This window comes from Monomorium pharaonis, chromosome 6 (assembly GCF_013373865.1).
Source record: "Monomorium pharaonis isolate MP-MQ-018 chromosome 6, ASM1337386v2, whole genome shotgun sequence".
NCBI lineage: Eukaryota > Metazoa > Arthropoda > Insecta > Hymenoptera > Formicidae > Monomorium > Monomorium pharaonis.
Genome location: NC_050472.1, coordinates 7617522 through 7634645, shown reverse-complemented (window position 1 = coordinate 7634645; position 17124 = coordinate 7617522). Strand labels below are relative to the sequence as shown.

The 17124-nt window shown below is 26.7% G+C and overlaps 2 protein-coding genes across 2 annotated transcripts; one reads left to right on the top strand and one right to left on the bottom strand.

Moving 5' to 3' along the window:
- Positions 1-8: 8 nt before the first annotated feature.
- LOC105837730 lies at positions 9-7798 on the bottom strand. The gene is made up of 6 exons (XM_028190519.2): positions 6343-7798; positions 3981-4250; positions 3557-3832; positions 2796-2922; positions 2558-2710; positions 9-719 (listed from the first exon to the last, which is right to left on the bottom strand). The coding sequence occupies exons 1-6, from the start codon at positions 7174-7176 to the stop codon at positions 598-600; spliced, it is 1782 nt and encodes a 593-aa protein (XP_028046320.1). The 5' UTR covers positions 7177-7798; the 3' UTR covers positions 9-597.
- An 830-nt stretch (positions 7799-8628) lies between these two features.
- On the top strand, positions 8629-10806 carry LOC105837731 (protein takeout). Its single transcript, XM_012682768.3, has 3 exons — positions 8629-8787; positions 9675-9915; positions 10093-10806. The coding sequence occupies exons 1-3, from the start codon at positions 8688-8690 to the stop codon at positions 10532-10534; spliced, it is 783 nt and encodes a 260-aa protein (XP_012538222.1). The 5' UTR covers positions 8629-8687; the 3' UTR covers positions 10535-10806.
- The last annotated feature ends 6318 nt before the right edge of the window (positions 10807-17124 follow it).

Sequence of the window (17124 nt, the reverse complement as noted above, 5' to 3'; positions counted from 1 at the left end):
TTTTTAAATGGAAGCAGAAGAGTAAAGCTTCCCGCAAATTGCGTTTTGTTGGAACAAAAGTCGATATATTTGAAGTTAAAAAAAACTATGTTGTTTCACTTCAACAAAATGAGACGTACTGAAAACTTAAGCCTAACGATGAAGCTTTAACATGAAGGTTAGGTTATGGTCCGATGCAATTTAATACTAGTAACGTCCTCTATTATAAATCCTTTAAAACTTACTTGTATTCCCAATACTATTCATTTGATAAAAAATGCTTCCTAATTTTCATTTGTTTTCAAAGTCTTATTTTTAACTTTTATTTAAGAAATATTATAAAACAACAAAGTATTGTCACACAATATTGATAATTTTTCTCTAAATTGCATATATACTAATACGTGCAATTAAACATGTCAATAGTAATTTAAACGTATATAGACATATGGTACATACATATAGAATAGATTTACGAAATAAATAAAAAAATTAAACTAACGCACTTCCAGACATGTCAAAGAAATAAAATAAAGAAGCAAATCTAGATAAAATAAGACATGCGATTGGCGGGCAGGAAAATAAAGCGAAGTATTTGCTCGCCTCCAGACAGGCTGATTAATTGGCTGGTAAATCCTTATACATCCTGTAGATCAGCGCGTCAGGCGTTCTCTCGCCGAGTCCTTTGGTCGCGAAGTCGTCGGCGAGCATCGCGGCGACTGCCTCCGCAGCCATTAAACCTGTGGAAGGAGGAGGAGTAAGAGGAGGCAAGTCAACGACAGAATGAGAAATTAGCCGAGTTAATGTCGCGCGGGATCGTTTCGTTACGAGCTCGTTCGGTCGCGTTCGCAGGAAAGCGAGAACTTTTACTCGAGCGGCGGCTTACCTACGCGCAATCGGCCCCGATGATCCGCGACGTTGATTATCAACGCTTTTCGTATACGTGCACACTTCTCATTTCCTCGCGTTACCAAAACGAAACAGACCGGCAAGGGACATTTCTCTAATTCGGTAATACACGCGGAATCTTTCCTCTCATCGCCCTTTTTATATGCACACGGTGCTGCATATGGTGGTGACAACGGCGCGCGGAGTCAAGTGGTATCGCCGCATGTCGGCCTACGCTACTTTCCAAGAAAGAATTCGGCTTTTCATTCTGCCAAGTAATTACGGAAGAGCCGCGTCGCGCAACAAAAACCAACGTGACTGCACATAATCGGCAAGATCGGGGAAGAAGGAGGAGTTTTTCAGCTGTTAATCGATTTATTTTGACGAGTGGCAGCTAATTGTTATTTGTGTTTATTTTTCTTCTGTGAAAGGAGAATTGCTAGCGACAATTAGAGTAAATGGCTGAATTACTGACAGTGTCCTGAATACTGGAAATTCGATCTCATGGTTAGATAATTGTACTTAATTTTACTTGAAATTTTTTTAAGGAGATGAAACATTTGTTATAACATATTATTAAAAATAAAAGTTCTAATTATTTAAACATTAAAAGATTTAAATTTGGATTTCTAGTTATATGGGACATTTTTAGTAATTGAGCCATTTACCCTACTTTATTTGTTTGCGAGAAAAACAGATACCAAAAGACAATGCTCAAAATATAAGAAGAAAATAGCTTTATCATGGACAGCGATTAAATCTTTACCAAATTATAGTATCTCTCTCTCACTCTCTCTCTCTCTTTCAATCTGTAATTAAACTTTATCACGGTCAATTTCCTCTATTTAGTGTTTGAAAGAAGATACAAAGTGTTTCATTGTAATGCCCATCTCGAATATATTGTAAATAACATTTTCGTGAAAAATGTTTTGGACAAAAGTTTAGCTTCGAGATCCAAGTAAGATGATAAATATGACCTTAGGCTGCTAAGGTCCCATTAGAGTTATTTTTTTTAATGTAAACCTATATTCTTTATTACTATATTCTTCATTACATAATAAATGTCGAGACGTTTTTAAAACACTATATAATAAAGTTACGTTTAGTTAAGAATTTTCTGAGGTATTTTACATTTTATTATGTTTTTTAACTACAAAATGTGGGATAACACGCGAGAAATGGTATGTGGGAGAATTTAATCTCGTCAAACAAAATATTTTATTTGCCTCTTACTAAACAATAATACTGTTGGAGTTGATTCTATAATTGGATACTACTATCAATGCAAAAATAGAATGAAGACAATCGAGTGTTGCGCACACATATCGACTGAAATCTGGTTTTTGAGATATGACAGATACCAATTCGAGATTTTAGTATTCGCAAGATCTTTGAACGATTATTGCATAGTTATCGGATCAGCTGACAATTTTGATAAATTTTCATATTGAAAATAACTTGTATTGTTCAAATTTAATAAAAAATATTTTTTATTTTTGCGAAAAATAAACCTTTATGTAATATAACTTTGAAACCCCATATCTGTGCTCAGGAGCAAATTTTATATACTCAAAAAGTACTATTTTTTGGTATAGATTTTATTTGTGTTCACGCGGGGACCATTGTAACAAAAGCAACAAGATGATTTGTTGTCGCAAAATGCAATTATGTTTAAATTATTTATATTTACCTTGATTGAGAATAGCTTGCACCGGTCCCTTCTCGTCCATACCTTGAAGATTAAGTTTCTTATCCTTCGCGGATAATTTCGCTCTAGCAGTACGAACGATCAATTCTTTATTAATCTTCTTCAATTCCAGAGTAAAATCACCCACTACGTCGGCTGTTGAAACAACAAAATATATAGATTTTCAACATTTTCAAATCCAATCTCAACTATGTTTTGCAAAATACGAGTATTAACTTACTAAAGTTCCCGGTAAGGAAGCCGTTACCACGTAACATCTCCTTCCCCACTTTTCCTACCAGCGTGTACTGAGATTTCACACGAAGCAACGGGACGCGTATTCTCAAAATCACATGCATTATATCATCCTAGAACGTTTTCAGATATATGAGTAAATTCAAGATTGGGTAAGGATTAATATACCCTTTTAACTAAATTAAGTTAAAGTTAATGGCTAATAAAATTAATTTACTTCTTTTATTAAGGATTACGTAATCAAACACCAGCTTATTTAAAAGTTATGTTAAGATTAGGTTAAGTTAAATTAAAAATTAATTTTTAATAATATTATTTATATTAAATTAGAAAGTCGTAACTTTTTTTAAGTATATTATTTAAAATAATTATATTATAAAGTAGATTTAACATTTTATTGGTAAATTAAATTTATATATAATAACAAAAAATACTGTTTTTTATATAACAATGTAATGTTGCTTTTATAATTTTTTTTTTTGCATAAATAAATAGTTATAATAATGTAAGTTTAAGTAAATAATAGTTAATGTGTTTCAAAAATTAACTTATTTAAAGTTAACTAAGTTAAAAGCTATTAACTTTACTATTTTTTTATTTATTTTTTATTTAATTTTTTAATTAATTAATTATTACTCAACCCTGGATAATTTATAGTATTCTTGTCATTAAGCAAATGTATTAATTACGGAATATTCTTATTACAATCCAAATGTTGTTAAAGTAAAAACAATTAAATAATCTTACTTCAGATATCTCTTTAGGATGTTCTCGTTTCGTTCTTTTGGTATCGTTGAGATTCTGAGAAACGCTGCCATTTTTTACGTCTATTCCACCATAATGATAGATCAGCTGCATGCCTTCCTCAAAATAGCCTTGCTCCTCTTGATAATTCTTTGCATATCTGATTAGGTCCTTTAATCTTTTAGCCTCCACCGCAGCTTTAACCATGTCGTTACTTTTTTTCAGGGCCTCACCTTCCGTAAAATTGTAGATGATAAATTTTGTGTTGTCTCGAATGTTCTACAATACAGGAATTTGCAATCAAAACATTGCAAAATACACAAAAATTATTAAAAATGATAATACAATTTTATTTAACAATAACTAATACAAAAGTTTGAAGACGATTAAAAAAAGAAGAAAATTGAAAGAAATAAATTTTAAGTACCTTCATGATGTCATCGATTCCGTATACTTGTCGATTTTCTCCAGAAGTGGTACCCAGATTACCAAAGTGCTTTACGCTGTCATTAGTTTTATCGTCCGCGTATATAATGTCGATGTAACCCGATCGTTCTCTCATTCTGTTTCTGGACGATTTAACATTACCGGAAGATGCTACGTCCGATCGCTGAGACTGTTCTATATTATACAACGCAGGTGGTCTTACGTCACCATGATTTTTCAACCCGGTCTCGACTGTTTCTGATGCGGAAACCTGTTTTAATAAATTTTACAGTTTGAAAGTGTTATTGCATATCGATTATACTTTATTCTTAAATACATGTGTGAGTTATGTAGAAATATTATAGAAGAAAGTTGCCAATACGTATAATATATAAGTTATAAGCCGACTGTATCCCTTTATTTCTCGGAAACTATATATTATACTTTATTAATATATACATAATAAAAACATATTCTATTTAAATAAATAAGAAAGTAAAAATCCGTAGTTTATACATCTTTTTTTAATATAAAACCAGCTAAAATAAATTCTTCAAAAGGAAGAATAAATTTTACACGATTTTTTTTTGCAAATTGCAAAAAAGTTTAAAAATGTTTTAGTTCTTTATACCAGCTATTAAAATTTAAAAACTGTAAACTTTTTAGGTTTAAAACTGCTCGTCAAACTTGATCGAGGTTGATAATGTAGAGTTATTTGTGCACGTCCTTAACAAAATTTTGTATGTATTTCTTTTATAGATTTAGAAATCTTTTTCCAGAATTAAAGTTTATGTATTAATATCAGTTTATGAATTGTATTTCATACCAAGAATTAAAAAAAATTTTTCAGATTGCTCTTTTGAGACACGAAATGTTTACCAATGTGTATCTTTTTTATTGAAACGCCTACACTCAATCTGAAAGCATAGTATTGTTCTTTAATGTTTACTCGTGTGCGGATCTGACTTGATTTATACGTACAAGGTGCATAACTTTTATATCAAATACATTTTGTTATAAGTCCACGCCAAATGCCAACAATTAAAAAATTTTTTTGATTTTTCGTATAAAATCGTTACGTCCGCACAATGTTATCGTCTATAATTTAATTATGGTGAAGAATTTTTAATTCTGTAAATGCAATAAAAAGTTGGACATTGGAACAAATTGTACAATTCTGTCGGTAAAACAGGTAACTTTAGAATGACAAAACTTTGACAAAACTATGACAAAACTTTTGGTCATTCAAATTTTAGTCTTGAAAATTAATTGAAAAGAAACAATAAAAAATGCTTATAAAATTTGTTTATATAATAAAAGTAACTATTTTACTGTAGATAAATAACTTAAAATAAATAAGTAAACTAAATAAACTTTTGCACAAACGTTTATAGGTAAGAAATTCGATTTAATTTATAATTGTTAGATTGAACTAATTGCAAGTAAGTATTCAAAATGCGATTTTACATAAGATTTAAGCAAAAACAAAAAATTAAAATTAAACATAAATAAATAGAATTAATAAGAAAATTATGCTAAAATTGTATACAGATATTCAAATAATGCAGTAATAGAACAATCAATATTTTTTTAATTTTTAGTAATATTTTAAGATGTAATAAATACAATAGAGAGTATAATGTTAATAATATTGAATTGTTTTGCATGTTTTGTAGCATCCTAAAACCATTTTATTTCCATTTTTCTCTTTCTTATTTTTCTTTATAATACAATTTTAAGCATAAAATTAGATTTAAAGTAAATCCGCACCCATTGATAAGACATTGTAAAATAATAAAAACCAAAATTATATCAAAAATTTCAAGATTATATTTACACTATATGGATTATGTATTGTTTATACGAATCTTCTCTACATAAACAATAAAAGTAGTATAAATTATTGTAAATTGAATGACTCAATATAATAAAGAAAGTGTATACGTTATAAAATTGTTAATATAACTGACTTTATAATAATTTTAAATGTATAATTAAAATAGCATTAAATATGTAATTAAAAATATATGTAATACTGAAAGTAAGAAAATGAAATATAATTTTTATTTCTTCTGATAAAATCTAAATTTTCTATGATCTATTGATTATTGTTTACATAGAAAAAACGTAAAACATGTTGATTTACGTGTTCCTAAAATTTTGTTTCTAGTTTTTGTTTAAGAGACATATTCCAAAATCGAAATAAGTATAGTGATTTTCCTGTATAATAACGCAGATAATATTGTGATATATAATTAATATTTTGCAATTTAGATTATTTGAAAAAATTAATCCAATTCAATTTAAATTGTAATTTAAATTATAAAATACTGTTGTATACTGAAATAATAAAATAATGAAACCTTAACATCTCCGGCTCGTTCTCCGGGATTGACGCCTTGTTGATCATATCGGTTGCCTTGATTTCCTTTGAATTGAAAAGTCCTTGTGTCGTCGCAATCGATCGTGTCTTTATTATTCTGTAGCTCTCCATGATATCCTTGGAAACTTCTCGTTCTCTGCGTATAAATAGGCTGAACGTAAGCCGGCTGTTTAAAATTGTCAATATTCTCAGCATTTGTCTCAAAATTGCCTGACGCTTTCAAATTGCCTCTATGAAAATTATCAGATGTAACATAAGGTCGAAAAGGAATGCGTCGGTCATACTGCCGACTTTGTTCGAACATCCTGGTGCCATGTTGATCTTGCTGCAACCGATCAAAGCGAGCATCCTGATACCGCGAAGAAGGTCTTATGTCAGCAGCTCGATTCGTAGACGAAACTACAGCTTCGAGGCTCTCCCTAGGCGCACTGGGTTCCCTCGTCATAGTGTGGAACCTATACTTAATAGAATCCACATCTCTAAGGTCACTGTAGCTCATGTATCCGGCTTGGAGTTCACTCAGATTGGACTGCAGCCCGCCACGAGCGATGTGAATGCTCTCCAAAACTGATCCATTAAGACCGACGATCTCCAAATTCCTCAGGATCACCCTGTAATTGGCGTCACCTTCGGATTGATCAACCTTGACCAGCGGCACCCTCAACGGGTCCAGCCTGCCAATTGTGGTTATGCCTCCAGTCACCGTCTTGTTCCAGAGCATCCGGGACATCTCCAGCAACGCGCATCTCGTCAAAGTTGTCACGGAAAGTAGCAAAAGCACTCGAAGGACACTTCGCTGTCCTGATCCGTCCATTTTTTTTCGCAGTCAATGATTTATCCCAGCTTTTTACAAATAATTACGATCGTTGATAATGATGTTGAAACTTCGAAGGAAAACAGAGAGAATATTCGAATTCTTCAGTAAGGTGTGTCGATTTCCCAAACGTAAATCGGTTTGTAAATCAACACCAATATAATACTGATAATGACAAATATCAATAGAAAACTCACGACGATCGTACACATCAGTATGTGATTTAACATATGTTGCGTCTCGTTAGGTTCTGGTGCGCGATTCTAGACAACATCTTGGGAATAATCAACGAGTTTTGGGAAACTAACTTGAGAAAGATCGATGATCGCGTATAAACGTACGGGGGTTGCGATCTGCAAGCCGACGATGCACTTACTGGAGGTTTTTATAGTTGATCGTGGAAGGGCATAGAAGATCTGGGCCATGGACCAATCTTACATGATGGTAGCTAAATGACTCTTAGTCAGACACTAATATATTTTCTTCGACGATGTGATCGATATTTCCTTAAATTCCTTCATTACGCGATGATGTAATGGAGAGCAAGGTTCTCAGACAAATACGGCAGATAATTATTATAGATAAAGATTCTAATTTTTTTTCAATTAAATATATTTTTTATAAAATATCAAAAATTAAAAAGTTATTAACACTGGCAGACATGTTATGCAAATATTGCACAATAATGCACTATTTAAATTAAAAATTTAGAATTTTCTTTAATTTATTATATAAAAAAATTTTTTAATTTTAAATTTTAAAATTTATTATTGAATAAATGCGCTAAAATAATATATCAGCAGTTTTGTTAAAATAAAATTACTATATAATATTTGTCAAAAATTAAATAAATCTAAAAAAAAAAGAGTTTAAAATATAAATATTTTACAATTTTTTTCCAAAATTGTTTTATTCTTTTGTTTAAAATGTTACCACAATAAATGTGTAACATTTTGTTGTTGTAATAATTCCAAATTATAATTTTTTAAAATATTGTATTTCCTTAAATATATATAGGGACTAATTATAAATTTTTAAATGTTTTATACATTACATACCATAAAAATATATTTTTTAATTATTAAATAACTTCTTTCTACATTTAATTTTGCAAATATACTATTCTTTTTACAATTAATTCCAAACTATTATCAATATTTTATAAAAGATGCTTATATATCTGTTTTTGTAAATATAATTACATATACAATTATAATTTTTACACAAGATTTTTTCATACAATTTAATAAATAGTATTCTATCGAGAAAACAATTATAAATTTAATTGCATTGTACAGCACATTTGTCTATGCATAACTGTGTCACGAAAAAAAAACATAATTCATGTCGAATAAGCATAATTGTTTCGTATTAATATCGATTTGTCATGAGATTCGTAAAGAGGGACAATATGAGGACAATTATTGCTTAATCAGCGCATTGCGATGATTGAAATAAAATTCACGCTCATAATTAGTGACACTTTAACGTACTGACGAGTTACTGTACGCATGGAATTCATCGTAACCACAATGCAAATCGACACATATATATTTGCATTTTTGTTCATAACAACAACTGGATTTGTTGCGGTAAAAACTCGTGATATACGTGAGTAATATTAATTGTTTCATGAAACAGTTTGTTTAATTATAGAAATATTAAACATATATACGTTTATTAATGCGACTACAACATGTTATGATTACATTATATTAGGTATATAAATGACTATATTATATTAAATATATAAGTATTGGTCTTACGTCAATTTTAGACAATTCTTGAAGAGTAAAATATATATAACTGAAAAATTTAATAACACTTCTTTACCTTCCGTAAAATAAGAATTTATTTTTATAATTTAACTTTTATTTAATATATGTATATATATATATATATATATATATATATATATATACATATTTTTAATGGAAATATGTGTAGTTTTCCTAGACATTTATTGCAATTATTGCCTAATATTACTGTATTCTCATAAATATATAAAAAATGAACAAAAACCGTTGCTAAAATTTTATTCAGTGCTAAAGCAGTTTTTTTTTTTAATAAAAATAACATGTCGAGAAACGCAGTTATTGCCTAGTATTAATATTAATAGATAGACCTTCAGATCTGTTTTCCATCTAATCTGTTGAATATTCTATTTATTATTATTCAAATAGATTCAGATTTTCCACATTTTTTGCACAGAAACTGCAGGTTAAATATTGCCATCTTATGATGGAAATTATAAATAGTTTTACTTCTCAGTTAATAAATAGAAAAAATGCTTTTAATTGCTCTAGTAACTGCTTAAAAAATATGTAACCAATTTTTATTGCAGCGGAAATAAATCTTAAGTTTCTATTGACTCTTTCTAACAATTCATATATTTAGAATTAAATATTAATGTCATGCTATTGTTGAATTATTAACATAAAGCGTTATTTTAATTATTTACGAAAAAGAATTGCAAATTAAAAAAAATCTTTTTTTAGCACCCTTTTTAAAAATATGTCATCGCAATGATCCGAATTTGAACGAATGTGTAAAGCGAAGCATCGACTTGTTAAGGCCTTATCTGAAGACAGGCATACCAGCATTGCAAATACCACCTTGTGAACCACTTCGCGTGCCACAGATTGAAATTAGCCATTCAGCTGGTCCAGTTTCCATTAAATCAACATATACCGACATCGAGGTTCAAGGTGGAACAAGTTTCATCTTAAAGAGCGTCAAGTACGTAAGTCGAGTGATGGACCAGATTAAAAGACAAGTTAAAATACACCGGTAGCTCAAAAGTCTGCTTAAAGAAATACTTTCTTATCTTAAATTATATATTATGTCAAAAACAATTTGCATCATAAATTGTTGAATATTGTATACAGAATTCATTTACATTCATCCTTTTTTCAGAATCGACATCGATAATAATCGCGTTAGGTTGAAACTTTACATTCCACGTCTTGAGATGAACGCACGTTACAATATAGAAGGAAACATCATGATGTTGCCTATAAACGGAAATGGATTGGCCCGTGGAAATTTCACGGATATTGATGTCATAAACACCATCCAAGGCGAACATTATCAGTCTCGAAAAACTAATGAGACTCATTATCGTGTTACCGATTTTTATGTAGATTTTGACGTTGGACAAGCTGATATCTATCTAGACAATTTGTTCAATGGCGACACTATTCTATCTAATGCCATGAATCTCTTTTTAAACAGTAACTGGAAAGCTGTTGCGGCCGAAATAAAACCAGCTCTTGAGAATACAGTTTCAGAAATGTTTAAGACGTTCTCAAATAAGATTTATTCGAAATTTCCATTGAACACATTGCTGCCACCTTAAATTTAACATTCATCTTTTTACAAATTTAAACGGATATTAGAAAAATAAGAATCCATTATTTAAAAAATTTTTTAATTTATTACTACTTTTACTTACCTATTAATTTTAGTTTTTGTAATTTTGTGTGTGTTATTGTGTACAGAATTAATTAAACTACTTGCATCTCTTTCTATATTATTCTGATTTAAAATAAGAAACGCACATTAGCAAGAATTGGGAACATTATTTTAATAAAGTTAACATTTCAAGTAAATAATTATATTTATTACTATTTGTTAATATTTATTACTATTTAATGCTAAAGACAACTATATAAAAATCAATGTTAAAACTTAAAACTATACGTATAGCAAACGTTTCTATATTAAATTTAATTTACATGTACACCGTGTGTGTGTGCGTGCGTGCGTGCGTGCGTGCGCTATTACACAAAGAAGAAAGAAGAAAAATAAAATTTGTATTTGCATTTGTATGTACATGTAATCATTGATCTGATACACTAATTGTATTTAAACACTAAAAATGTACACAAATTTTGTAAACAAGTAGAAAGATAATACAAAACTAAAGTAACAATAAAAATAACGAATAGAAAAAATAAAAATTGTTATCAAAGACAAATAACGGCGCTACTTTCCAATCCTACGAATTTTTTAAATTGAAATTTGTTAAGTCTGGACATGTATAAGTTTAACTAAATACGTAAGTTTAACCTTTTGAACAGGGAATGTAGTTTATATAATCTTACGCAGCTAAGAACGTAAGTCAACATGGTTAGGCTAGCAAACATCGTTAGCATTTTAAGTACAATTCCATATACTAGAAATATGACGTAAAAATGTGATGTATTCAGAACATTCATATGCAGAGACTGCAGAGACATAACATTGTATTCTATTTCATGTCACAAGACACGAAATATAATAAAAAAAATATAATATACAAGAAAATTTATTATGAATAATATATACACTTAACAAATTAATTATTAATAAAACAATTAAATTAATTAAAAATATTATAAATTTTTTTATTAATTTCTCTTTTAAAACTTTATTTTAAAAATAAAAGAATTAATGCATTTTTTTAATTTATATGTATATACGACAATTACCAAACTGACATATGCATTTTATAATAAAAGTTTACTTATATATTTTTAATACGTTTTACTATAAAATGTCTAGTGCTGATAACCTTTCTCTATATATGTATAAAAAAATTTTTTTAATTACAGTAAAAATTACTATAATAAGCAGTAAACGCGGAGTTAAGCAAATTTATTAAAAATTTTTATTGTGTTTTTCATCAAATTGTCATAGTATATGTTTGCATTACTTATGATATAATTCTCTAAAATTTTATTTTATAATTTATGGCTATTATTATATATAATTTTTATGTAAAATGTTGTTCATATACAAGACTTAAACCACTTTGTTTTTTTATACATATATAACAACTTTTAATATAATATTTTTTTACAATACAAACATAATATTTTTTTACAAAAGTTAAAAATAATATTGAAAACTTAAATGTAAACTAGAAAGTACTTCTTATCAGATTGTATAGCAGTTTTTATAATACTGCTTTATATTTATAATAATAAATATTTTTGCAAAAGAGCTAAAAAAATTGTGCACATAGAAACTTGCACATTGCTTCCTCATAGCTTTTAAGTGTTGTCAAAATTAAATTTTTATATTGGTTTTTCATAATTTTTAAGTATACAATTAAAAAATTTGCAAATGTCACTTTTTTTGCTTTCTCATAGAGGAAGCTTTATATATTGTCAACAAGCATTTCTTTATCCAATTTTATTTGCATTCTACATACAATTTCGTTTGTATTGAAAACTCCTCTTTTTTCAAGTCTCAATAATTAAGACTTTCTTCAAAATGATATTTTTTGACAATTTAGAATCAATTAATAATGGCAATTTTTCTAAATCTTTCAAAATCTTTAGTCTTTTCTACCCGTATTTCATATTATAAATTTCGTAAAAAAATGGTTAATCAGATCTAAAGTTACAGAAATTTCAGTAAATTTGGCACATACACACATACACACACACATACATACATACATACATACATATATACACACATTTTGACATTTTTTAAAATTGCGTTCTTATGACGTTTAAAAACATTCTGGACACATTGACAAGAACTAAAAAAAGATTACATTTTATCAATAAAAAAATGTGCTAATGTTTTATTTTCTATATATTTAACACTTTTCTGAAAAATAACTAAAATAAAATGATATTTTGATCTTTTTATTTATTTTTGGAAATTTTTTTTCAATATTTATTAATACATATCTTTATAATAATAAATATTTAATAATTCATAATTTTTAATGTTTGTATCATTTCGATATTATATACAACTTGATCCATGTAATTTTGTATGGTCTGCAAGTTTTAGGACGGAATTCATAGACCAATCTTAAGTTCAAGAATTGTCTTAAGTCTAACTTGGAGCAGACTTGAGACTTACTTAACCAATGAAATTACAGCATCGACGTCTCATGCTTAAGATGGGTCTTGAATAAGATTTGACTATGAATACCGGCCTTAGATTTCTTTAAGCTGTCGACCATTCTTACAGTTGAGTATACTTGAAAATCATCTCTTAGGCAGTTGTTCAAGTTTTCTTTAAAATTGAAAACATTACTTTATAAGAGGTTATCGTTATCATCATTTTTTTGTAAAAATAAGTTTCGCACTAATTTTAAAAATAAAATTTTTTACTAATTTTAAATGTTATATTACTAATTTTAAAAACTAACGTATTAATTATTATTGTTAGTTAGAAAATTACTACAATCCGTTACTTTTTTTATTATTAATTTGCAGGATTGAGTTGCATAAAAAGTCAAAAGTTAAATAATTAAGACTGCATTTTTATTAGGACAAAATCTCTATAATTAATGTAACATTTATAATGGTATTAACAATGGCTGTCAGATGCAATATAAAAATATATAGTATAACATTTTTTAATGTTTAAAATACATTATATTAAAAATAATGGCATTTTGTTAATATAAAACACTGTGTTAATTTTATTAATTTTGTATCAACCTAATAAAATGTAAAAATAAAATATACATAATTATATTTAATGCAAATAACCTTTGATCTAGCATGCTGATTACTGTATATAGATTATCTTCAATAATGTACAACCTCTTTGAGAAAAACATGAAAATTTGTACTTAATTTTATTATTACATTTTTCAATATCCTAGTACAATTCATCGGCATATATTCCCAATGCCTGCCAATGTTGAATTTATTGTCTCAAGTGAATTATGCTACTAAAATAATTAACTATATTATAGATATATTGAGTTTATTTTATCACAATCGCTATCATAAAGACAACGCATTGATATTCGACAAGTAGCTATTACAAGTAAAATAATCATTACTTTATACAAATATATTGATTAAGTTAAAAACAAACTTGATATTTTGATTTAAAGATATAAGACACAAATATATTATACTATTTTAATCATTTTTATTTAAACACAGATTTTATTATACATCTAAAATCAAAATAGTACTTGCAAAGAAATTTCAAAGATAATATACTTTTTCTTATTTTAAGTTTGCAATTGTTTCTAGAGATTTCTTATACAAAAGCTAAATATTGCATTTTCGGTCTTTTCTGCTGCAATTCTGTCGACAATCTTCTCTCTTACGATATAATTATGAAATTTTGTCGCAATCCTTTTAAAACTCATTCTATTTACTTCATTCTTAATTGTTTCATGTTTATCGTAAATTAAAATGCGGCGTTCTTATTATCTTGTTATCTTATTATTTAGAAATCTTTTTTGTATGTCTATTTGAAAATAGTTAGTATTATTTTTATACATTTAATTAATTTTAAATAATATATATTTTTTTAAATGCAATATACTGCAATATACTGCACTAGTCGTAATAATAAATAAACATAAAAGATTTACGATATATTGTGCACACATAAAAAAAAAACTATTTATTGAGTATCAATAATAGAAGAAAATGTAGTCTTTGTAGGTATAACCATTCATATATAATATCTTTATTATTAAGTAAAAAAATTTAGTAATTACTTATAGAATCTTTTGTTTAGTAGCCAGCAGTTATGCAGTGGCACTAATATGTCATTAAGCAATAACTAATATTTATAATAAGACGCCTTTATTTTTAAACGTTTTAAAACTCATGAGAATATATGTTTATCATCCATAGAATTATATTTTTTTATTTTTCTCAAATTTGGGAGTATTATATTATAAATGTTACATGTATTTGATTAAGTGCTTTTATAATTAAGATTTTTATACGTACAAATTTTGAATTATTGAAAGTTGGAATAATAAGAACATTATATTTTTGTAATGTAGTCTCTAATGTAATTCTTAATATTAATGCCTTAACAGGTCTAACACGGTTTTTTTATAATCAAATAATTATTCAGTAAAAATTCTACTACTAATCTATTTTATATCACATTAGATTTTTACTTTTACAGCGTATATTCTATAAAACTATAAGTACAACCGGATTTTTGGATATCTGAATATCCAAATAATTTATTTATCAAATTATCTGACTGCTGAAGTTTGGATACTTAAATTATTTAATAAAATAATCCGAATTTGGATCTAGAGTATCTGCACCAAAATTAAATAAAAAAATAAGCTTTGTCCCTCTAATTTTTTAGGTAAATTGTATACACAAAATTTTATCACTTTTATAAAATTTTAAAATTTTAAATAAATAGCTTACATATTATTGTTTTATTTTTAAAACTAGTCTTAAAGCTTTCTCTTAAAAATATCTAATTTTTTTAAATAATCTGTAAAGTAATCCTTAATGCAAAAATTTATTTATTTTTTGCTGGCAAAAAATTATTAACAAAAATTGAGTAATCGTACTATATGGTATCGTTTTATTATAGATATAAAATGTGCATATCACATTATTTTATGTACTGGAAATATAATTAAAGGTTAGTAAATAATATGATTGTCTTTAAGTTAGTAAAGATTAATTGTTTTTAATTAAATTTCATTGTTCTTAAATAATAAAATTTTTGTCAAGTTTATTGTAGAAAAACTAATATGTATATAAGAACCAGTAGTAATTAACTATCATTTAAGTTAGCAAATTTTTATTAAATTAAAATAATTAAAATCATTTACATTACAAATCTTTTTTTATGTTAAAACTCACATATTTTTTCTTTTATAAATTTTATTTTAGAGAAAATATTTCCATATCAAAATTTTCTTGAAATTTTGCATACAAAATATGTGTTTAATATCAATTAACAAAAAATTGTTTGACGTTCTTAGTTGATGTAAAAAATTACAATGACTAGATAGAATAGAAATGACTCATTAAAACAACATCAAATTGATGTCATCGTCATTTTACGTTAAATATCTTATTAATTTCTAGACTGTTTACTTTGGACGCTTACTGTTTGAAAGTGTCATTTTATTTTTGTTGCTTATTGTATATCAAAGAAAGATCAAGTAACGCTTTCAGTTTTTATTTTTGCTTAAATTGACGTAGATAAATAATTTGAATTCAAATTTATTTGCAGATTTAAATAAATTCAAATATTATAAGATTATTTATTTTATATAATAATTATATGTACATAAAAGATATTGTGACACAAAATATTTTGTTATCTATTTTGATTAAGAAGCATTACTATTTTTGTTTCTTTTCTTATATTATGTGAAATCTATATCTTTTTATAAATAATGTTCTACTATTAGATGTTTTAAATATAATACTAGTAAAAAAAATTTTATATAAACTTAATATAAATTAATATAAATTTATTTTTAATTAAATAAGATACTAATAAGATTTTAATAAAAACTCAATTCTTAATTAAAACTTTATAAATATTTAATTTTGATTACGTACAGATCTATATTAAGTATTATATAACCTTATCAAATGTCTTTATAAAGATTGAACCAAATAAATATTTATATTAAACTACATAAAATTCTTATTAAAGTTTTATAAATTCTTAAAGTTCTTATTAAAATCTTATTAGTATCTTATTTTATAATAATAATAAAATTTATGTTAAATCTATATAAAAATTTTTTTACGGGTAAGTATTATACATTTTATAATTTTAAATATAGATTAAAGAACCCAGACAGCACAGTGACGTTTTAAAAACGTACTAAAAACATATACACTGGACGTTGCGGACATATTTAAAACATCCGAATTAGAGCTGTGGACATTTTAAAGACATTTTAAAAACGTCTCGTGTTACCGCCTTGAACGTTCAAAAAATGTCCATTTTAAAAAAAAACAGACCAAAATTGGACCTGTTTTGAACATTGAAAGAACTTTTTAAAATAGGCAGGTATAGATAAAATATTATTCAATTTTAATGCAAATCAGTTAACTTGTTAGTAAAATTTATTCGACTGTATTTATATATAGCTCAATCTTTATTTAAGAGATCTTTAAATCCAATTCAACCAATGAAAAAATTGCACATTATTTTATTGAATTGAAAGGAATCTTAAGACAATCT

What these genes read in the sequence shown, in the direction of transcription:
- LOC105837730 (XM_028190519.2), bottom strand. Translation starts at nt 7,176, where the DNA reads ATGGACGGATCAGGACAGCGAAGTGTCCTTCGAGTGCTTTTGCTACTT. An exon ending in AACGAGCCGGAGATGTTAAG is followed by an intron (nt 4,251 to 6,342) that starts GTTTCATTATTT and finishes TTATTAAAACAG; the next exon opens with GTTTCCGCATCAGAAACAGT. An exon ending in ATCCTAAAGAGATATCTGAA is followed by an intron (nt 2,923 to 3,556) that starts GTAAGATTATTT and finishes AAAACGTTCTAG; the next exon opens with GATGATATAATGCATGTGAT.
- LOC105837731 (XM_012682768.3), top strand. Translation starts at nt 8,688, where the DNA reads ATGGAATTCATCGTAACCACAATGCAAATCGACACATATATATTTGCA. An exon ending in GGTAAAAACTCGTGATATAC is followed by an intron (nt 8,788 to 9,674) that starts GTGAGTAATATT and finishes ATCTTTTTTTAG; the next exon opens with CACCCTTTTTAAAAATATGT. An exon ending in TTCATCTTAAAGAGCGTCAA is followed by an intron (nt 9,916 to 10,092) that starts GTACGTAAGTCG and finishes TCCTTTTTTCAG; the next exon opens with AATCGACATCGATAATAATC.